General features: G+C 53.1%; 1 protein-coding gene across 6 annotated transcripts; it reads left to right on the forward strand.

Moving 5' to 3' along the window:
- The first annotated feature begins 2,704 nt into the window (after positions 1 to 2,704).
- MIIP (migration and invasion inhibitory protein) lies at positions 2,705 to 18,395 on the forward strand. 6 transcript variants are annotated; one of them, XM_073233214.1, is made up of 12 exons: positions 2,705 to 3,032; positions 4,088 to 4,263; positions 4,512 to 4,856; positions 5,247 to 5,331; positions 7,660 to 7,896; positions 8,361 to 8,469; positions 8,550 to 8,602; positions 9,309 to 9,438; positions 9,624 to 9,720; positions 11,397 to 11,491; positions 17,455 to 17,574; positions 18,119 to 18,395. In XM_073233214.1, the coding sequence occupies exons 2-12, from the start codon at positions 4,150 to 4,152 to the stop codon at positions 18,270 to 18,272; spliced, it is 1,539 nt and encodes a 512-aa protein (XP_073089315.1). In that variant the 5' UTR covers positions 2,705 to 3,032; positions 4,088 to 4,149; the 3' UTR covers positions 18,273 to 18,395. The 6 variants fall into 6 exon arrangements, 4 of the variants coding, with proteins under 4 accessions (XP_073089315.1, XP_073089317.1, XP_073089316.1 ...); XM_073233216.1 differs by having other exon boundaries at positions 2,709 to 3,032; positions 17,455 to 18,189; XR_012129989.1 differs by lacking the exons at positions 17,455 to 17,574; positions 18,119 to 18,395 and adding an exon at positions 10,629 to 10,971 and having other exon boundaries at positions 2,715 to 3,032; positions 11,397 to 12,182.
- Positions 18,396 to 20,170: the final 1,775 nt, after the last annotated feature.

Genomic DNA, 20,170 nt, shown 5'->3' on the forward strand with positions numbered 1-20,170 from the left:
TAGCATGTATCAATACTTTGTTCCTTTTTATTGCCAAATAGTTTCTATTGTATGGATACCTCATTTAGTTTATCTATTTATGAGTTGATGAACATTTGGATTGTTTCCATTTTTGTGTGGCAATTATGAATAATGCTGCCAGGAACATTTTTGTGGAAGTTTTTGCATGGACATATGTTTTCATTTATCTTGAGTAGATACCTACAACTGCAATTGCTGGGTCATATGGTAAGTTTACACTGAATTTTTTAAGATACTGCCAAACTGTTTTCTGAAATGGTTGTACCATTTTACATTTCTACCAGTAGTGCATCTGGGTTCCACTTTTTACCATCCTCACTAGCACTCGGAATAGAGAGTCTTTCACATACCATAATTTTGGACACATAACTATATAGTGACATCTCACTGTAATTTTTTTTTTACATTTGCCTAGTGAATGGAGGCCAGAGCAAGAGAATACTGCAGAAAACCAGACTGGGGAGAAGGCCGGTGCTAGAGGTCCTTGTGGTGGATAAGAATGCTGTATGGTCTCTGTCAAGCCTCAGTAGGAGAATTGTATGGGATGTTGAGCATCTTGTCTTATGCTTATTTGTCTTCTGCATCTTTTTAGTAAAACGTCTGTCCAATTCTTTTATTCATTTTAAAAAGTGGGTTGTTTTCTTATGAGTTGTGAGAGTTGTTTATATAGCTCCGAGATGCAATTTTTTCCAATCTTGTGGTTTGTTTTCCACTCTTCTAGCTGTTTTTCAAAGAAGTTGCTAATTTTGATAGTTTAATGTATCAATTTTTGCTTTTGTAAATTGTACTTCTGTTGTCATATCTAGGAAATTTCTGCTTGATTCAAGGTCACAAAGATTTTCTGTGTTTTCTTCTAGAAGCTTTATAGTTTTAGGTTTTACAATTAGATCTATGATCCATTTGGAGTACACATGGTACAAACATATAGAGAGCTTTTTAAAAATTTGTTTTGTTTTGTGGCTTGGGTGTCTGGCATACGGATATCCAATTGTTCCCACACCATTTGCTGAAAAAGCTATCCTTTCTCTACTGAAATTGCCTTTGCATCTTTGTCAAAAAGTAATTTATCATACATGCATGAGACAATTTCTGGACTCTATTCTGTTTCATCTATTTGTATACTGTGATGCCAATTACTCTCTTGATTACATTGTTATGGATAGCTAGGTCCTTTGCATTTCCATATGAATTTTAGAAACTGTCAATTTCTACAAAGGAACTTACTGGGATTTTGATTGGGATTACATTGAGCATATAGGTCAATCTGGGGTCTTGACATCTTAAAAATTTTGAGTCTTTCAACCCATGAGAACAGAACATCTCTCCAATTATTTAAATCTTCTTTAACTTGTATCGTATGTCTGTCTTGCACATCTTGGTCAGATTTATCCCTAAGTATTTCATTTTCCTATTTCTTGATGCTGTTTTAAATACCGTATTTAAAAAGTTCAATTTCTAATTGCTTATTGCTAATATATAGAAATGAATTGATTTTTGTCTAAGTTCATCTTGTCTCCTGCAACTTTGCCAAACTTTTTAACAATTCTAGTATCTTTTTTGTAGATTCCATGAGATTTTCTATTATCATGCTGTCTGTGAATAGTTTTATTTCTTCCTTTCCAATCTATATGCCTTTATTGCTCTTTCCTTATTGTACTGGCTAGCATTCTAGTACAATCTGAGGTGGTAGGAGCAGACAGTCTTATCATTTACTGATCTTAGGAGGAAAACATTGTGTTTTATTATGAAATATGCTGTTAACTGTAGGTTTCCTAGATGCCTTTTATCAGAATTAGGAAGTTCGCTTCCACTCCTCATTTGCTTGGGATATTTTAAAAAATCAGAAATGAATGCTGGATTTGGTCAAAAGCTGAAATATATAAGGTAGAAGATGGATTGTGGCACCCCCACCCCACCTCCAACCACTAAGAAAAATGGGCAATGGTAGGTGGGTTTTTCTGCATATACTGAGATGACTTTTTCGCTTGCTTTCTTTCTGTTAATTTTATGAATTACACTGATTTAAAAAATGTTCTGGGCAAGTCACTTCATCTCCCATGGTCTCGTTTTTTGTTTTGTCTGTAAAATGGGACAATACCCACGTTAAAGTATATTTATGAGGCTGGCATTCATTGGCATATGGACACTACCTGGCGCAGAGTAGTCACTCCATATAAGTTTGCTCATATTTTACAGACTGTGCTATGGGATTCCGTGTTCTTGTCTTACAGCCTGCTTCTTCTCCCCCTCCTCCAGGCAGGGACCCCTTTTAATTCTCTGCCTCTCAGTGCCTAGTACAATGCCTCTTGGCACGGAGTAAGCACGATAATTCCTTGAAAGACAGCATGAAGCAATGGGTTGCCAGCTGCCGCCCCGCCTACCCTTGGCTTCCCCTAGCTGCAACCCGCTGGCTGGGAGCAGCGCCCGGGGCAGACTCTGAAACTGTCGCAGCCCGAACGCGGCGTAGCGTGCCCGCTCCTGACCAATCCGAGCCAGCCCTCCGGGGCCCGCCCCATTCCGAAAATCGTCAGCCTGTACGCAACATCAGAGGTCGACCAATCAGCTGTTGGCCCCCGCTTTAGCCTCGCCCTAATTTTGAAACTGCCTCTTCGGAACGCGTAGTAACGCTCGCAGGAGTGTCGACCGCGTCCCCTATCTGACCAATCGGGGAGGCCTGATCAGGCACCGCCCCCAGATAGCCACTCGCCCTGCGGAGCTCTGGGCGGAGGCGGTGGCAGGCCGTGCAGTCCGGGAGCTTCCGGGCCGTGGCTGCTGGACGGGGCGGCGGGCGCTGGCAACCGAGGGCTCGCGGGAAGGTTCGGGCGCCTCCGTGGGCAAGGACGGGGAGGCGGCGCCTCGGCACTGCCTCTGATAGTTTTGCTGCTCCAGGTCCTTGTTTGAACGCCGCCTCCCGGTGCCTTTGCGCAGTCTAGGGTACCGGCGCGCGGCTGGAGCCGGAGGACCGTGCGGGCAGTTCTCTAGCCCCGGGCGAAAACGGAGACCCGAGGACTGTAAGGGAATGACCCAGAACTGCTCGATCGGATCAGGGCGGGGGCCGGGACTCCCGGCCCCGAGGACCAGGCTGTTTGCCTCCTTTGCACGGCCCCAGAGTCGTTTGTACTCTGCGGGGGGCGTACGCCGGGGTGGGGATGGGCGGTCCCAGTGTAGTGTGGCTTCTCTCTGCTTTGGTCCCTGCAGCCGGGCCCTGCGGAGGGGGCTCCCGTGTGGGCGGTCCTCGGGTGAGGAGGGCAGGTGTAAGGAGGCTGGGGTAGGGCCCCGTTTCTGAGGGTAGCGTGCCTGCCCCGACCCAGTGTTAAAACCAGGATGGTGCCAACTGAGGGGGACCGTCTGTGGTTGGAGGACCTGGGCCTGGGGCTCTGAGCCAAGTGGGAGGCATCTTTCCCCAGCCTGCAGAATCCCCTTCCAGAGGCGTCTGTGTGTCCTGAGTCTGGGTCCTTGAGGGCCAAGGCTGGGAGAAGGAGGCTTCCCAGGCCCCCCTCCACGCTAGAGAGAGGGTGGAGTGACCATGCACCCTGGAGCCAGATTTGGACTCAGATCCTGGCTGTGCCACTTAATAACTGTGTGGCTTGGGGCAAGCTGCTTAACTTCTCTGAACTTTGGTTTCTTCATTGTGAAAAGAAAGGGAAGAAGAACAGTGGGCAGGAAAGAGCCCCCTCAGAAGCCTTATTTGTGTTGCATTCACAAGTTATAATGCTTCATGTTTGTAGACTTGCTTTAATTGATTTCTACAAATTAAACTTATTTTATAGTTGGGGTTGTTAAAAGGGGATTGCTGTCTTTTGGCATGTAAGGAAACACTCCCTGGCCAGTTTAATAATAGGTATTTATTGAATGCTTACTATGTGCTGTGCACTGCACCGATTTAACATGCATTATCTTGTTTAATCCTTACAACAGCTTCATGAGGTAGGTACTGTTATTATCCCTGTTTGGCAGAGGAGGAAGCAGGCACAGAGAGGCTACATAACTTGCCTGAGGATGCACAGTTAGGAAGTATCAGATGGGGATTCAAACTCAGGCCTGGGTCATGCTGTCTTTGCTTCAGGTAGAACGCAGCCCCGAGGGTGCTCAGTGACTTGCCGTGTGAGGCCAGACAGAACCCTTGCCATGGTGGAGTCCGAGGATTTGGCACAGCTGCGGCAGCTCAACCTGAAGCTCATGCAGCAGCTGTGGGTTGGGCAGGAGGCTGTGCGGCAGTCAGTGGCCAAGGCAGCCTCAGAGGTGAGCACCCACTGTGGAAACTCCCCGGGGGTGAGGAAGGTGCTGCCTAGCCCTCAGGCCTCCAGGCCCATCTTGGGCAGCGTGCCTAGTTTGCTGTGATGAGAAAACCAAGGCCCAGTGTGGGAAGGGACTGGCCTGGGACACTGCCCAGACTGGCACAGGAATGAAGACCAGGCCTCATGCCTGGCATAGGCCAGCTGGGTGGGTGGCTGAGCCGCTTCCTGGGTGACTGGGCCTCTCTGTTCCAGTCAAGCCCGGACTCCAAAAGCAGCTACGACTCAGAGATACCATCTTCCCAAGAGGTGTCCTCAGTGGCCCTGAGAGCTTCCTGCCTGCCGGACGCCCACCAAGGTGACCCCTGTGATGTGTCCTGGCTTCGCAGGGCCAGCTCCAGGGTGATCTCCCTCTCACGTGGCACATGCCAGTACCAGAAGTCCCTGGGCCCGCTGGGGCCCCAGAAGGCACCCACCTCAAACTCGAATGACCCAGAGCTTTCAGCAGAGCTGGACAGTCCAGGATCCCAGGAAGATCCTGAGATCCTGAGATCTCAGGCCCTGAGATCCACCCTGGATCAACGAAGTATGCTGTCCAAGGTAACTTGGAAGAGTGGGGTATCCACTGATGGGAGCTTCCTTGTACCTCAGTTTCCCTCCCTGACAAATGCACTCATGGGCAGCCTCCCTTGCAGGGTGAGAGGCTTCTGGGAGATACCTTGAGTCATGTCCGCTCAGCCTAAGTGCTTGATAAGTGTGGTGGTTACTTTGGGAAGAAAGCGATGAGCCCCATTATACAGATGGGAAGACCAAGGCTCAGAGGCCAGACGTGTTCAGAGTAGAGGGGGTGGGGGCCCAACTCTTACCTTCCAGCTCCCAAGTCCTTGGCTGAGCCCTGGGGCCCACGTCAGGACATCAGTTAGGACATGGGCCCTCCTCTGGGCCGGGCCTGCTGGCCTACCCCATGCACCTCTTTGTCTTCCTCCTCAGCGGAGAGTGACCTTCAGCAGGGAACCTCCAGTGCCTGAGGAGAGCTGGCGCCTCAGACCGTACCTGGGCTACGATTGGATTGCAGGTGTGGCCCGTCCCGCACACATGCCAGGCCTGGGGTTGGGGTGGAGGGCCCAGCTTGCTTCTGCACCTGCCTGAGCCCCGACTGGGCACTGCTGCTGTTTCTCTGGCTGTTCCACCTTCTTCAGTGAGCACCTTCTGTGCTGGGTCTCCTTTCTCGGACCCTGGTACAGTGACAGGTACAGAGATGGGCCTCCCCAAGAATGTACCTGGGGCTCTCATTGAATGAATGAATGAGTCAGAGCTGCCATACTTTTTAGCATTTATTATGTGCCATGCCACTGAAAAATTATGCATGTGTCTCATCTCTTTACATGTTACTGTCCTCCGCCCTGCCCTGCCCCAGACCTCAGTGGCCCCTTGACTGGTCTCCTGGCCTGTGTTGTCCCCATTACTACCCATTTTTGACATGGCAGGAAGAATGAATTTTTAAACACAGAAATAAGATCATGCCACTCAGAGTACTTAACACTTAGAGTAAGATCCAAAGTCCTATTTAGACTTAGGATGTATGGCCTGGCCTCTGCTGGCCCCGTGACATGACCTCTAACTGTCTGTGTCCTGGTGCTTCGCTCCGGCCTTGCCGGCCTCCTTGCTGGTCGCTGAACCTGTCATGCTCACGGCCACCTCAGGGCCTCGCGCTTTCGTCCTTTCTGTCTGGAACGCACTTCCCCAGGTTTATTCCTACTGGTTCCTTTTCATTAGTGAAGGCTCTGCTCAAACTATAGGCCTTCTGTGAGCATGATGTTAGAGGGCCACCACCCCTGCACCCATGCCTGTGGCATCAGCCATTCGTGTGTCCTTTGTATCATTCATTCTCAGAAATCCTCTTGCTTGTTTCTCATCTGACTCTTGTGGTGGAGCATAAGCGCCTTCAGGGCAGGGGCCTGGCTGTCTTCCCATAGCTGTGTCTCCAAGCCTGAGCCTAGAACGGTGCCTGGCTCATGGTAGGCCCTCCACCAATACTTGGTGAGTGAGTGGATGACCCCAAGAGGCTGGTGCTGTTAGGATCCTTATTTCACAACGAAGGAAACTGAGGCATGGAGAAGTTGAGTCACTGCCAAAGGCAGGTGGTCCGTGGGGCTGCTGGAACTCAGTGGTGGTGGGGGCACAGGCTCCGTCCCCAGGAGGCACCTGCCCCCTGCCTGCCCTGCGCCCCTGTGGGCTGTGCTGTCCTTCCAAGGGCGTGTGTTTGCATCATCTAAGGCCTGTCCCCATGTTTGTGCCTTGCCTCATCCCCTCTTGGCTCCCAGGGGTGGGCTTCCTGCGGTCTCTCCTCCCTCCAGCATCATTCTGCCCCATCAGCATATGAAAAATGCCCTGGGCTAACCATGAGAACTGACTTACGTACCGAGTGCTTTTACGTGCCTGGCTTTCCAGGAGCTTTGCTGCCTGACCCCCTTCGCTCCCTGCTCTTCACAGTAACCCTAGGAGGGAGGTGCTCTTATCCCTGCTGGCAGACGGGAAGGCTGAGGTGCCAGGAGATGGAGAAACTTAGCCAGGTCTCCCCTCTGGTCAGAGTACAGCTGCCGTCTGATATTTCCATACTGATGAAACATTTCTCCCTTTTCCTCTGTTTGCCTCTAGTTACTGCCCATTTTCTCCACTTTTCTGGAAAAGAGGACTGGAAAAACTTTTTCTTAAATTGGGCTTTAGCTCCCAACGCCTTCTAACACTGTCCACTCCCGGGTCATCGGGACCTTGGCTGCCGGCTCTCGGCTCGGTTCTCTGTCTGTGCCGTAACGGGCCCTGTGGAGTGAGGGATGCAGCAGCCACCCCCTCCTCCCTCAGACTCGTCCCTCAACTCCCAGGGCTGGACACTCCTGGCTCTCCTTTTAGTTTCCTCTGCTGGGACCGCTTCCTTGTTCCCACGGCCAGGCCCCCGAGGCTGCAGGGCCTGTCTTGTCTGCTGTCCCCCCTCTGCTCCCCTAAGGACTGAGGCTTTCAGCTCTTACGGTAATGGCCCATTTTTAGGTCTAGCCCACACTACTCCCCTGGGTTCCAGACTTGTGTGCTGGTTTGTGTATTTCCGTGTTGCTCATTAGTATCTTAAAGATTAATCCCACATCCAAAATAAAGATCCTGGTTTCCAACGCCCCTGCTTCCTCAGTCCTTCCTGTCTGTAGATGGCAACTCCAGGTACTAATAATCAGGCCATACTTTGGGGTCAGCCTCAGTCTCCCCTCTCCTGTTTGCGTCCTCGTCTTCCAGTCCATTAGTGCTCATCAGTAGCCCTGCCTTCAGCGTATTTCCAGAGTCTGACTACGTCTCTCTGCCAGGACGCCCTCTTGCAGCCTCCTAACTGGTGCCCCTGCTTCCCTTCGTCTTGCAGCAGCCAGAAGGGGAATCCTGCGAAAATACACAGCTGATCTGATTGTGTCACTCCTTGTTCCCAAACCCTCTGCCAGCGTCCAGCCTCATCTCCTCGACCGTCATCCTCACTTCCCTCCAGCCACTTTGACCTCCTGGCTGTTCCTCAAGCATACCAAGCACACGTCTGCCCCAGGGCCTTTGTACTTGCTCGTCTGTCTGCCTGGGAGTCCACATGGCCCCCTCTCTCCCCGGTCAGGTCTCTGCTCAGGTGTCCTCTCTTCAGAGAGGCCTCCCTGGCACCTCTGCCCTGTCCGGTGTGGTTCCCTGGCTCTGTTCTCTTTCGTTTCCTGGCAGGTGCCACCATTTGGTGTTTATCTCATTTCTTGGTGACAAGTTGTCACCAGCTTGTCTGTTGCTGCTGTATTAGAATGTAAGCCTCATGAGGGCTCAGCACCGGCTCATTCGTTCCCTAGTTCACTGCTTTCTGCACAGCACAGGAAACAGTGTCTGGCCCAGAGTAGGGGCTTTATAAATATTTTTTGCATGAATGATGGTTACACATCAGGACAGACAGACACTGAGACAAAACCAACAGGAACAGTGAGTGTTCCTTCAGGTCGGTCTGAGGCATGGTTGGGGCAGGGCAGGGGGACTGGGCTGCCAGTGCTGGGCACCCCCTAAGCCTTGGCCAGTAGCCACGTTATGCTTTGCCCACTGCAGCGTCTCTGGACAGCAGCTCGCCCGTCACCAGCAAGCCTGAGGCCTTCTTCTCAAAGCTGCAGAAGTTCCGGGAAGCCAACAAGGAAGAATGTATTAACAGTGACCCCGAGTGAGCAGGGGTGCTCTGGGGAGGCAGGGCAGCTCAGGGACCCTGTGACCCTGGCCTGCTAACCCCCCTCACCCTTACAGGTCCCAGTTCCTAGGCCTGCCCGGGAGCAGTGGTGTGGAGGGGGAGCACGAATGTGAGTATAAACCTCGGCAGGCGCCCTGTATCCTGGCAGAAGTCTGAGGGGCTTGCCCCTGAGGAGGCTGCTGCACGCCCTGGGGACTTGGAGAGGGATGCCGGGGGTCCTGACGGGATGGCAAGTCCCGGAGTGGGGATGGGGGTGGGGATGAGGCTGGCCCTGTGTCCCCTTGTCACACCCTTCCCTGCATTTCCCATATGCCCCTGCCCCCCATGCATGGATGTCTTAGGTGTGTGGCGGTGCCAGCGCAGTCACACCGGCACGTGTGTCACTGCTCTGGGTTTGCCTCTGCAGCGTACAGTGCATATGTATGTGTATGTACGTGTGTGTGCGAGGGGTGTTCGCGTGAATAATGTGCGTGTGCCCCGTGGGCATGATTACAGATAGATGCACAAGCATGTGTGTCCACAGGGGTGACCATATGAAGCTGTGCTTCTTGTTTACACACATGACATTTGTACATGTAGAGATGCCAGCAAGTGTGTGTGCACACGTGTGTCATGCTGGAGGGCCAGGGTGAGCTCAGTGTTTATGTGAGCACGTGTGCGTGTGTGTGCTCTGATGTGTGCATGGTAGGTGCCTGTGAGCAGGCCCCTGGGACCGTGGAGGGGTTGGTGGGCCCATGTGGTTGGGGGCAGTGAGGGGGCCCAGGGATTTAGGAGCCCCAGCTCGGCGGGAGCTACTCCTTCTCGTGGTTTTGCAGGCGTGTACAGTTATCGTGTCAACCGGCGCCTGTTTCTGGTGCCATCGGATCCTGGCACCCCCTGCCGCCTGTGCAGGACACCACGGGACCAACGGGGCCCTGAGACCCTGGCAGAGCCAGCACAGGTCAGGTGAGTGGCCAGAGCAGGCAGGGCACCTGGGGGGCAGCTGGGGGGCAGCCGCTGAGGAGAGGAGCAGAGCCTGGGGCCCTGTAGCAGCCAGGAGGTGCCTGGGCAATGCCCTCACTGTCCCCCTGCTTAGGGTGAGTGTTCCACTGTCCCCCCACCAAGGATGAGTGTCTCTGTTCCCCGCCTAGGGTGAGCGTCCCATTGTCTCTCCTGGACCCCCCCCACCGGTACCACATCCATCGGCGGAAGAGCTTCGATGCCTCTGACACGCTGGCCCTGCCCCGGGTGAGCAGCCATGTGCGGCCGGATGGGGAAGGGCCTGGGGCTGCCCCCTGTCTGGCCCAGGTCCCCTGATGGATCCTGAGGCCCAGAGAGAGCCAGGGACTGTCCCAAGGCCACACAGTGAGTCTGGGCTCAAGGAAGAAGAGCACCCAGCTCTGGAGTTTGGGCTGGGCGCCCCACCCCGTGCTGTGCTTGTCCCCTGAGTGAGATGGGGCACCCTGCCCACCCCGTGGCTTCCGGGATGAGTGACGCGCCTGCACGCCAGCATGACGCACACAGTCCCCAGCGCTGAGCTCTGTGTGCAGTGCCTGCCTTCCTTAGGATTATCTCACGGACCCCCGTAGTGACCGCGAGTGCGGGTTCCGCTATAGCACACTTTGCAGACCAGGAGACTGAGGCAGAGGGAGGGGCCTTAGCCAAGGTCAGCCAGGTGAAAGAGCTGGGATTTGCACCCAGGTCCGTATGCTTCCGTGGTGCCTCCCATAGAGATGTCCCTCTGTGTTCCCTGGGTCTTCAGTCCCAGGTGAGGCCGGGGAGCTGTGACGAGGGGTGCAGAAGAGGCACCAAGAAAAGTTGGTTTGCTCATCCATAGAACATACTGTCTTCAGGCTTGTGGGGTGAGCTGGGGCCGTTCAGTGACTCGGTACCTGTCAGGGGCCTGGGCCAGAGCCTGGCACACAGGACCTGTCGTCAGTGTCCATGGCCTCTGGACACTGGTTAGGGCCTGAGGCCTGGGTGAGCAGGCTCAGGAGAGGGAGGCCCTGCCAGGGGAGCCACCATGATCGGAGGCCCCTCCACCCTCATGGGGGACACCCCCCATCTTAGGGGATGCTGCCGGTCCCAGATGAAGGTGAACCCAGGTGGGGGAGCCCTGCGCCCTGCCAGGCACCTTAGCCCCTTGCTCCCCACAGCACTGCCTGCTGGGCTGGGACGTCCTCCCTCCCAAGTCCGACAGGAGCTCAGCGCCCAAGAGCCTGGATCTCTGGTCCTGTGTCTCCTCCAAGGCTCAGCACCAGCAGCTGTCGGCCAGCGGCCCTTCCCACGTGGTGTGGTCCAGGGTGCCCCAGGAGGGACAGACGTCTTGGGGCAGCCCTGGGGAGGGCACAGCCCCTGTCCCCGGGGGCAGGATGGGGGCAGGAAGGGAAGAGCCTGATAAAGCATCTCTACAAGGGCCTGTCCCCTGGCCCTGACCCAAGACAGCCTCCCAGGCTCCTCCACTCCCCGCTGGCTACCTACTGCACCTCACCCATGGAGGTAACCCTAACTCTTAAGTCCAGAAGGAAATGAGGCTGGACTGGGGGCAGCCTGCTCCCAAAGTGGCTCGCTGACACCTCTCCATTCACTGTCCCAGCCCCTGTCAACGGGTCTTATGCCCCACCCTGATCTGGTCAGAACCCCAGGTCCCCCAGCCCCATGTCCTCCAGCTGAAGCCCCGAGGACCAGCCACTTGGAGACAGTGCCCCCACCATTGCTTCTAGCCTCTCTGGCAGGGGCCCCATGAGAGGGGAGCCCTGCCTGGCCTCAGCTGGGGGTGGATTAAGGCCTCAGCCCACAGAGTTGGGCAGGTGGGTGGGCCCAGGCCTTTCTCCTACCTGGGGTCAAAGTGGGGGGACTCCAGGGTGAGGGGGGAGAGGGGATTCTGTGACCTGTTTGTCAATAAAGCTCTGTGCTGTCTGCAGCTCCAGATGCTGACATGTGCTGGGTCTGTCCTGCTGAAGCCCACATTCCTGGGAGGCGCCCTGTCCCCAGCCTGCCCACCCCTCACCTGGGAAAGGTACTTCTGACAACCTGCACTGGGCCGCCTGCATCCAGCATTGGTGTGTCTCTGTGCACCTTCCAACTCTGGGTAGATGGCCTCCCAGGTAGGGCTACAGTCCCTAAGACAGGCTGGGGCCACCATCAGTGTTAGAAGTCCATCTCAGCAAGGGGCTCGGGGTCTCAGGTTGACCCCTGCAGGTGCCTGTGGGCAGCAGGGAGTGACGAGTTCTCCCCTTGTTGGCCCATACACTGGGGTCCATCAGCAGAAGGGCCATTGTGGAGTCATTGGGCCAGCTGGCTCCTCCTCTCACTCCAGCCCAGCCCTGGAAGCCGTGGGTGATCAGAGCCGCAGCAGGGACAGGTGGAGACACAGGGCCAGGCAGCGAGTCGGTGCCCGCTGGCAGAGAGCCCAGATCCCCCCAGATCATAAGCAGTGCCTGCCTCCCCCCACGGGGTGAGCAGTAGGGAAGCCCTGCCTCTGTAGGAGACAAATGGAGCAGTTGGTGAGCCCAGAGAAGGCCTGTGCTTGCTGGGGTATCTAGGCTGAGGCGTGGGGCTCCCGCCTTCCACCAGAGCTTGTGAGGCCATGGAAACCTTCTCTTCCAGTGCTGACAGCACGTGTGGTTGGATAAGTGGGGTTACATTAACCCCACATCTCAGTGCTTTGACATAAAGGTTATTTTTTGCTGACTTGCTCACACCACTTGTCCCTCATGAATCACGTGGGGCTCTGCTTTTGACATGGTCTCTTAGGGGCCCAGGCCGATGGAGGCTCCACTCTGGGGAACATCACCGGTTGCTTCAGCCCAGAGTGACACACGGGTCACTTCTGCTTATGGCTCATTGGCCAGAACTCATCACAGGGGCCCTGCCTGATAGCAGGGGCTTGAGATATTTGGTAAGCATTACCATCCTCTGGGGCCTGTCACCTGCCTTCTACCAGCCCCCAGGTGGAAGGCAGGCACGCAGAGCTCCCAGGTCCTAGACATGACACAGGCCATGAGCGGATTAGATTTTAGGCACTGAATTCTTGCCTGACATCTACTCTCACTTGATCTGGGGTTCCAACCTCAGTTGTCTTTGGTGGATGGCAGTTCAGGTGATGGAGTGATAGGGCACAGGGCCACCTGTTGAGCATGTGTCCCCCCCAAAGGCTTTACTGTTCAAATGCCTATCTGATCCACGTGTCTGGGCAGATGTAGCAAAGCAGGTTTTGCCACTTGACTACAGGACCTGGAGAAGCTAAGTCTCTTCCACATATAATTTTTTCTCATTAATTTTGAAAATTTAGTTTTAATTGTATAAAACATATGACATAAAGTTTCCCACTTTCACCTTTTTTATATGTATAGTTCTTGGGCATTAAGTACATACACACTGTTGTACAACCATTACCACCATCTATTCCCAGAATTTCTTGCATCTTGCCAACTCCATAGCCAGGAAACAGCCTCCGTTTGCCCCCTGGCCCCTGGCAGCCACCTTCTACTGTTTTAGGAATCCAACCCCTCTAAGTGCCTCATATGAATGCAGTCCTACAGTATTTGTCATTTTGTGACTGGCTTTTTCGTTTAGCAAGGTTCATTTACATTGTCATATGTCAGACTTTCCCTTTTAAGGCTGCGTAGTATTTCACTGTATGTATCTGCCACATTTTGTTTATCCCTTCAGCCATCAGTAGACACTTGGGTTGCTTCCACCTGTGGTTGTGAACACGGTTGTGCCAATAGCTCAGTCCCTCCTTTCAGTTCTTCTGAGTATCTGCCCTGCAGTGGAATTGCCGGATCCTATGCTAATTCTGCATTTAGAGTTTTGCCGAAGTGCCCTAGGAGCGTCACGGCGGCTGTGCCAGTCTCCATCTCCACCAGCAATGAAAAAGGGTTCCAGTTTCTCCACATCCTCACCCACATTTATTCTCGGCTTTTTTGATAGTAGCCATCCTAATGGGTGTGAAGTGGTGTCTCACTGTGGTTTTGATTTGCATTTCTCTGGTGATTAGTGATGTTGAACATCTTTTCATGTGCCTCTAGGCCATTTGTATGTCTTCTTTGGAGAAATTTGTGTTCAAGCCCTTCCCTTATTCTAAAATCAAGTTGTTGGGGTTTTTATTGTTGTTCCCACATGTAACTTTAAATCAAAGAGCCTGTGGGAGTTAATGGTTTTGTTAGCAATTCTTTGGCCAGAGGGAGAAGAGAATCTGGAAGCCTTCTGTTAGACAAAAATTACAAAATTTATAGCCGAGATTAGCTCATAAGTTTAGCTGTCCCAGAATAACACCAGATTGAACAAGATAGAAGCGTTACTTCCCTGTGAAAGTCCAGACCACAATGCCGGGTCCATTGAATTGTCAGGGCTTCTAGCCTGCTTGCTTCCAGTCAGTTCTATGTGCAAAAAAAAACCCAGCCCAGGCTCTCCACACAGTTTCATCAAAGCTGTGATGCCATTAATGGACTCACCCTTGCTTTCTGTACCACCAGGAAAAGTGGTGCTAAACTCTGCCACTCGCACCGTGAGATAGTGCTAATTTCAGAGATGTTCAAATGCCAGATAATTTGTGTCTTGGAATTAGGGAGATCCAAAAAGTCTTAAGTCTAAGAACTCCGGTCTTTCTGTATACTGACCCCTGGGCTCTGCATAAGCCAGCTATCTCAGTGGTGGTCTCAGTGGTGGCCTCCTTGAGGCCATCTGGAAAGATCAGCTGGGGTGGAAAGACAGCAATCATAACCTGATCTTTGCCACTGGCCAGCCTGTGAATGCTTCCAGGAGGGGGTTGTGCCCCAGGCTTCTGTCTTGCCTGTACTGTCTCTTGCACGGCCACTCTCTATGACAGCTTCAGCTTGAGGACAAGGCTTTTGCAACCCTCAGGAGCCCCAGCAATGAAGGTCACAGACAGAGAGGCCCCCGGACAGAGCTTCATGTCTTCCAGCCCTACCTCACTCAGCCTGCACCCCTATGGTCCCAGAACGTCCCCACTGCCCTCCCAGGTGCCTGCGAGCCATTCTTAGCTCTCCAGGGCCCTTCCCTCCCTCTCACTTGGGGTCACCAGATCTCTCTTCTTGTCCCCGCACTCCCCCAATCCCCTCCAGCGTCTTTTTGCCTTCTACTTCTCAGCTGGAGTGTCTCCTTTCTAGAGGCTCCCCCGAGCCCCAGGCCCCGCGGGTACAGCACACCCCACCCGCATGTTCACCTCTGTGCACATCTCCACCTCAGCCCTCACACACTGCTAAAGCACCCATTGTGAGGTTGTTACCTAGTCTTTCTCCCCTGCTAGAAAACAAGCTCTAAGAGCGCAGAGATGGTATTTTATTTCTTAGTTGGACTGTTTTGTTTTTTTTGTTTGTTTTTCTCGTGTTTTCTGAGAGGCAGTTCCTGAACTGTATTCAGGATTTGGCTTTTTCCTCTCACCTGGTCTCCCACCTGCCTCACGAAGGTGACGGGGAGGAAGCATTACTTCCTGTGCACAAAGGGCCCTGTGGTTGGGTGCACACCCTGGTGCACCTTGCATGGTTTTCTCCCTCCCCCAAATTAACTTATTTTGTGTGTATATGTGGTGGGGGGGACCCTCCATAAATCCCAAAGGAAAAAAACAAGATCACCTGCTTCCAAACTTAATGAACTGAGTTTCATTTAGAAATAAGAGCAAGGGCCTGCCTCCCCGTTGCATGACCACAGCACAGACACACGGACCCACACAGGACATTCACTCTCTCATTCGTGGATTCTTTTATTACATATGCATTGAGCTTTTGCTGGGTTCCAGGCACCATTCTAGGCTCTGCAGACACAGAGGTGGACCAGACAGCAGCGACAATAGAGACCTGGCCTCCGAGCCCCCATGCCGGTGCTTGGACACGGATTGAAACAAGCCAGCACAGAAAATGTGTCTGGTGGCAGGAGGGCTGGCCCCTCACTTCCCTCTCCCACACCCCTCACCTCTGGCACCCCTCATGGGCAAGGCCCCAGCCCTGCTGAAACTTTTTCTGCTGCTTAAACCTGCTGGCCCACCCTGGCCTCCAGGTCTCCATCCACACTGCACCCTCTGCTCGAAGCCCTCTGCCTACCACCAAACTCCTACACAGACTCAGCTCCTAAGTCACTCCTCAGAGGCCTTCCCTCATCCCACAGAACTGGCTAAGGCACCCTGAGTCTGAGGCCCCATGACTCTGCCTCTATTTACCCATCATATCCTTCAAACTACTTGTGAGATGCTTGGGGCAGGAACCAAGCCTGTCTTACCTTACTGTATCCTAGCATAGCATGCAGCATATGATAGGTGTTCAGTAAATAGACGTTGGGTGAAGGATTTCATGAATGATCCCCCAGATCTTGGGCAGATAGAGGCCACACAGCCCTGGGACCTTAATTGTGTCCCAGGCATTTGGCCCTGGCAGGTACGCTGTAGCTGGGCCTAGTCTCATCATGTCATATGTTGTCCTAGGTCTCAGGCATATTATGGAGGTCTGGCCTTCTAGGATGGGAGGTGGGGAGTGACTGGGGACAGCTGGGACATCTCCATCCTGGAAACTTCCTGCACGTGACAGCAGCTGTGTGTCCCAGTCCCTTGGAGTGCAGATGGAGACAGGTGAACACCAGCTGGCTCCCCAAGGGGCCCTCCAACTTCCCAAAGGACAGACGCATCCAATTGCCATCTTGGAGGGCGAATCTCCCTGGCAGGGCTGAATGACCTCTCTGCTCCTACTTGTCCAACCTCGTGAAGGTGGACGGACTGCACACAGCACCAAACACAAAACACTAGATTTGCCAGAGTTATTTCTCCATGTGTCTTTTGAACGTAGCATTCTAATGTTCTGAAAATTCACGTTTTGGTGCCATGAAAGTTCCTACTGGGTGCCACTCTGAAGTGATCTTGGAGAGGGGCAGAGAGCACGGCCACCAAGAAATCGGGGTTCTGAGCTCCCCCCACTGATTGGCTGCTTCCTGACTGTGACCTTGGGCACATCCTCTAACCTCTCTGCAGCTCAGTTTCATCATCTGTACGGGGTGATACGGCAGTAAGAGGTCAGGGACCTGGGGCAGGCAGAGGCTGAGTGGAAAAGAGGGCAATACACGATAAGACATCACAGTCATCAGCTCTTCCTGGCCTCCCGCCCCACCTCACCCTGTTGCAGGGTCAGCGTCATCTGCATGGGGCGCAGGGACCTGCCCTCTCTGAATGCAGTCTTTCTTGCTCACCTTCCCAAAGGGAGAAGGACATAGAGTATCAGGTGCATCGATCTCCCACCTCCTCCTGGGGCTTGCTAGGCACATGCAGAGTGCGGGCAGCCTTCTCCCCAGGCTCACTGACTTGGAGGCACTGTCCCCACGGTGGCGGAGGAGGGGTAAAGTCAGAAGGCAGGGCTCTGGGCGCCCCAGGCCTTCCCAGTGGCCGGCGCCTCAGGGTGAGCGTGGACAGGGTAGGCTGTGCCTGCAGGCCTGAGGGGAGGCCTGCGCCCCATGGGACCATACAGTGGCTGGTGGAGGTGGCATGAAATCGGGTCTCAGAGACTGGGTGCCTGCTGCTGGTGGTTTGGGTGGCTTTTGGGGACATTCCCCTCTCATGGCACCAGGCTGAGCTCTGACCACAAGGTACTCTCTCCAGGCCCCCTTTGCAGCTAAAGGTGGATGGCTTCTCTGTCCATCCCCAGAAATCCCCCAACACAGCCTCTGAAGCTCAGCAGAGACCCCCCTGCCTCTCACACAGAGCCTGCTGTTACGGCAGGGACCAGAGGGGTCCACAGCTCCCAAGGCAGAGGCTGTTCTCGGCCAGCCAGGGCTGGGGACCCAGGCGATCTCAGCTGAGAGGGAAAGGGGATAGGGTGGACTTTGAGAATTCTCCCAGATCTCATATCTGCTGTGGGGGATCCCTTCTGCCCCCAGGGCTAAAGGATCAGAAAGTTCAGTCCAGAGAGTGACTCAGCTGCCACTCCTCTGTATTCCCAACAATTTCAGACAAACTTTCCCTGGCTCTTCTTTTCAAAGTTGGCCAGGAGAGGGAGAAGCAGAGAGAAGAACACCTTTCCAGATGTGTGTGGAGTCAGCGCCAGATATGTGTGCAGAACGTTGGACCTGGATCGCAGGCCTGAGGTTCAGCGCAAGTCAGTGAGCATCTCAGAACCTCAGTTTCCTCATCTGTAAAATGGGGACTAAAATGCTACCTACTTCATACGGGTGTTTTGAGAACTAAATGACATGGTCAGGTAACGAAATGCTTAGTGCTGTAACTGGCACTCACTTAGTGGTTAACAAATATGAGATATTATTATTTAAAAGCAAGGATCCAATTATGTATAGCAAGGTGGGGGTCCTGTCTTTGGGGAGGTCTGCCACACCTGGCCTGAAATGCAGTAAGGATAGAGGGAAGGGGAAAGTTCTAGGTAATTTCTCCTGTAAATGATAGGGACTCTGCCCCAGCTCCCCAGCCCAAGTGGGCTCCCATAGGCCTGTGTGCCTGGGAGAGGTGGGTGGGGATGGATAAGAATAACCCTCCTGAGCTGGGATGGGGAGGGTCAGAGGCCTGGAAACCACTCAGGCCCTTCCAGGAATCCTTGGGTTCAAACTCAGGGTGTGGGATTGTGACACAGCATGGGAAGATAGCCGATTGGGTGTGGGGGTTACACAAGCCTCCGTCCGTCACCTCCTTCAGAGGGAAGACTCCTTTGTGTCCTGCCTTCAGGAACTATTGTCAAACCCTCCCTCAGTTTCTGTGGCCAGCCATGTGTGCTCCCTGCGCCCTTCAGCTCTGGAAGCCTTCCCTCACCAGACCCCCATGTTGGCCTTTGCCTTCCCATGTCTCCTGACCAGGACCAGGTGGGCTCCCTGGACCTGCCTGCCTTCTTGGCTGGAGGCTTCTCAGGGGCGGGGACCCCAGGGCTGCTCATCACCGGAGGCCCCAGCTTGGACATGCTGTCAAAGGACCCGGGAGCAAGTGGCATCACCCCTGGGTCTGTGAAATGTTTTTTTGTTTTTGGTGGCTCCAAAATATGTGTCCACCCAGAACCTCAGAATGTGACCTTATTTGGAATAAGGATCTTTATGGTTGTAATTAAGGATCTCAAGATGAGATGGTTCTGCTCCTACCCTGCTGGTGGGAATGTAAATTAGTTCAACCATTGTGGAAGGCAGTATGGAAGTTCCTCAAAAAACTTGAAATAGAAATACCATTTGACTCAGAAATTCCTCTCCTAGGAATTTACCCTAAATTCAGGAGCCCTGTTTGAAAAAGACAGATGCACCCTATGTTTATCGCAGCACTATTTACAATAGCCAAGAAATGGAAGTAACCTAAGTGTCCATTGGTAGATGAATGAATAAAGAAGAGGTGGTACATATACACAATGGAATACTATTCAGCCATAAGAAGAAAACAAATCCTACCATTTGCAACAACATGGATGCAGCTAGAGGGTATTATGCTCAGTGAAATAAGCCAGGCGGAGAAAGACAAGTATCAAATGATTTCACTCATTTGTGGAGCATAAGAACAAAGAAAAAACTGAAGGAATAAAACAGCAGCAGAATCACAGAACCCAAGAATGGACTAACAGTTACCAAAGGGAAAGGGACTGGGGAGGGTGGATGGGAAGGGAGGGACAAGGGGGGAAAATGGGGCATTACGATTAGCACACATAATTTAGCGGGGGAGAGACACAGGAAAGGCAGTATATACAAAGACAAGTAGTGATTCTATAGCATCTTATTACACTGATGGACAGTGACTGTAATGGGGTACGTTGGGGGGACTTGATAATGGTGGGAGTCTAGTAACCATAATGTTGTTCAAGTAATTGTACATTAATGATATAAAAAAAAAGATGAGATGGTTCTGAATTGGGGAGGGCCTTAACTCCAATAATGGGAGTCTTTGTAAGAGATGGAAAGGAAAGCGCACAGACACGGAGAAAATAGTATGGTGACAGGCGGACTGCAGGGACACATCCGCCAGCCGAGGAGCCCTGTAATTGCTGGCTGGAGCCCGGCAGGGAGGCACAGCCGCTCCAGAGGATTCGAGCCTCCGGAGGGATAACCCTGCCGATACCTTCGCTTTGGACTACTGACCCCCAGAACTGTGGGAGGATATGTTCCAGTTGGTGTAAGCCCCCCAGTTGGTGGGAATTGTTCTGGCCACCCTCAGAAAGTCCCAGTTCACGAGGGGCTGGCTGATGAAAAAGGCAGAGCCCCGTGCTGGGGCTGGCCCGTGAGAGGCCCGTTGAGCTCATGCTCCGACCCGCAGTTTGGGTCTGGGCTGCAGGAGTTCGTTCTTGTGGGACAGCAAAAGCCTCAGGGGTATGGGCTCAATGTCTCCCCCGCAAATTCATAGTTTGAATCCATAACCCGTGTACCTCAGAACGTAACTGTATTCACAGATAAGGTCTTTTAAAAAACCATCAAGTTACAGTGAAGTCTTTACAGTCCAACGTGACTGGTGCATAAAAAGGGGAAATTTGGACTCAGACATGCAGCAGTACAGAGGAAAGGCCATGTGAGGATGTGGTGCGGAGACGGCCATCTACAAGCCAAGGAGAGAGGTCTTGGAAGGAACCAGGCCTGCCAACACCTTGCTCTGGGACTTCCAGCCTCCAGGACTCGGAATAAGATGCTGTTGTTCAAGCCGGTCAGTGTGTAGCCCTGGCTATGGCAGTCTAGCAGACGCACCCCCTTGTGTACAGCCCCCCTCGTACGTCCATACACACACCTA

The sequence above is a fragment of the Manis javanica genome, chromosome 4 (genome assembly GCF_040802235.1).
Source record: "Manis javanica isolate MJ-LG chromosome 4, MJ_LKY, whole genome shotgun sequence".
Taxonomy (NCBI): domain Eukaryota; kingdom Metazoa; phylum Chordata; class Mammalia; order Pholidota; family Manidae; genus Manis; species Manis javanica.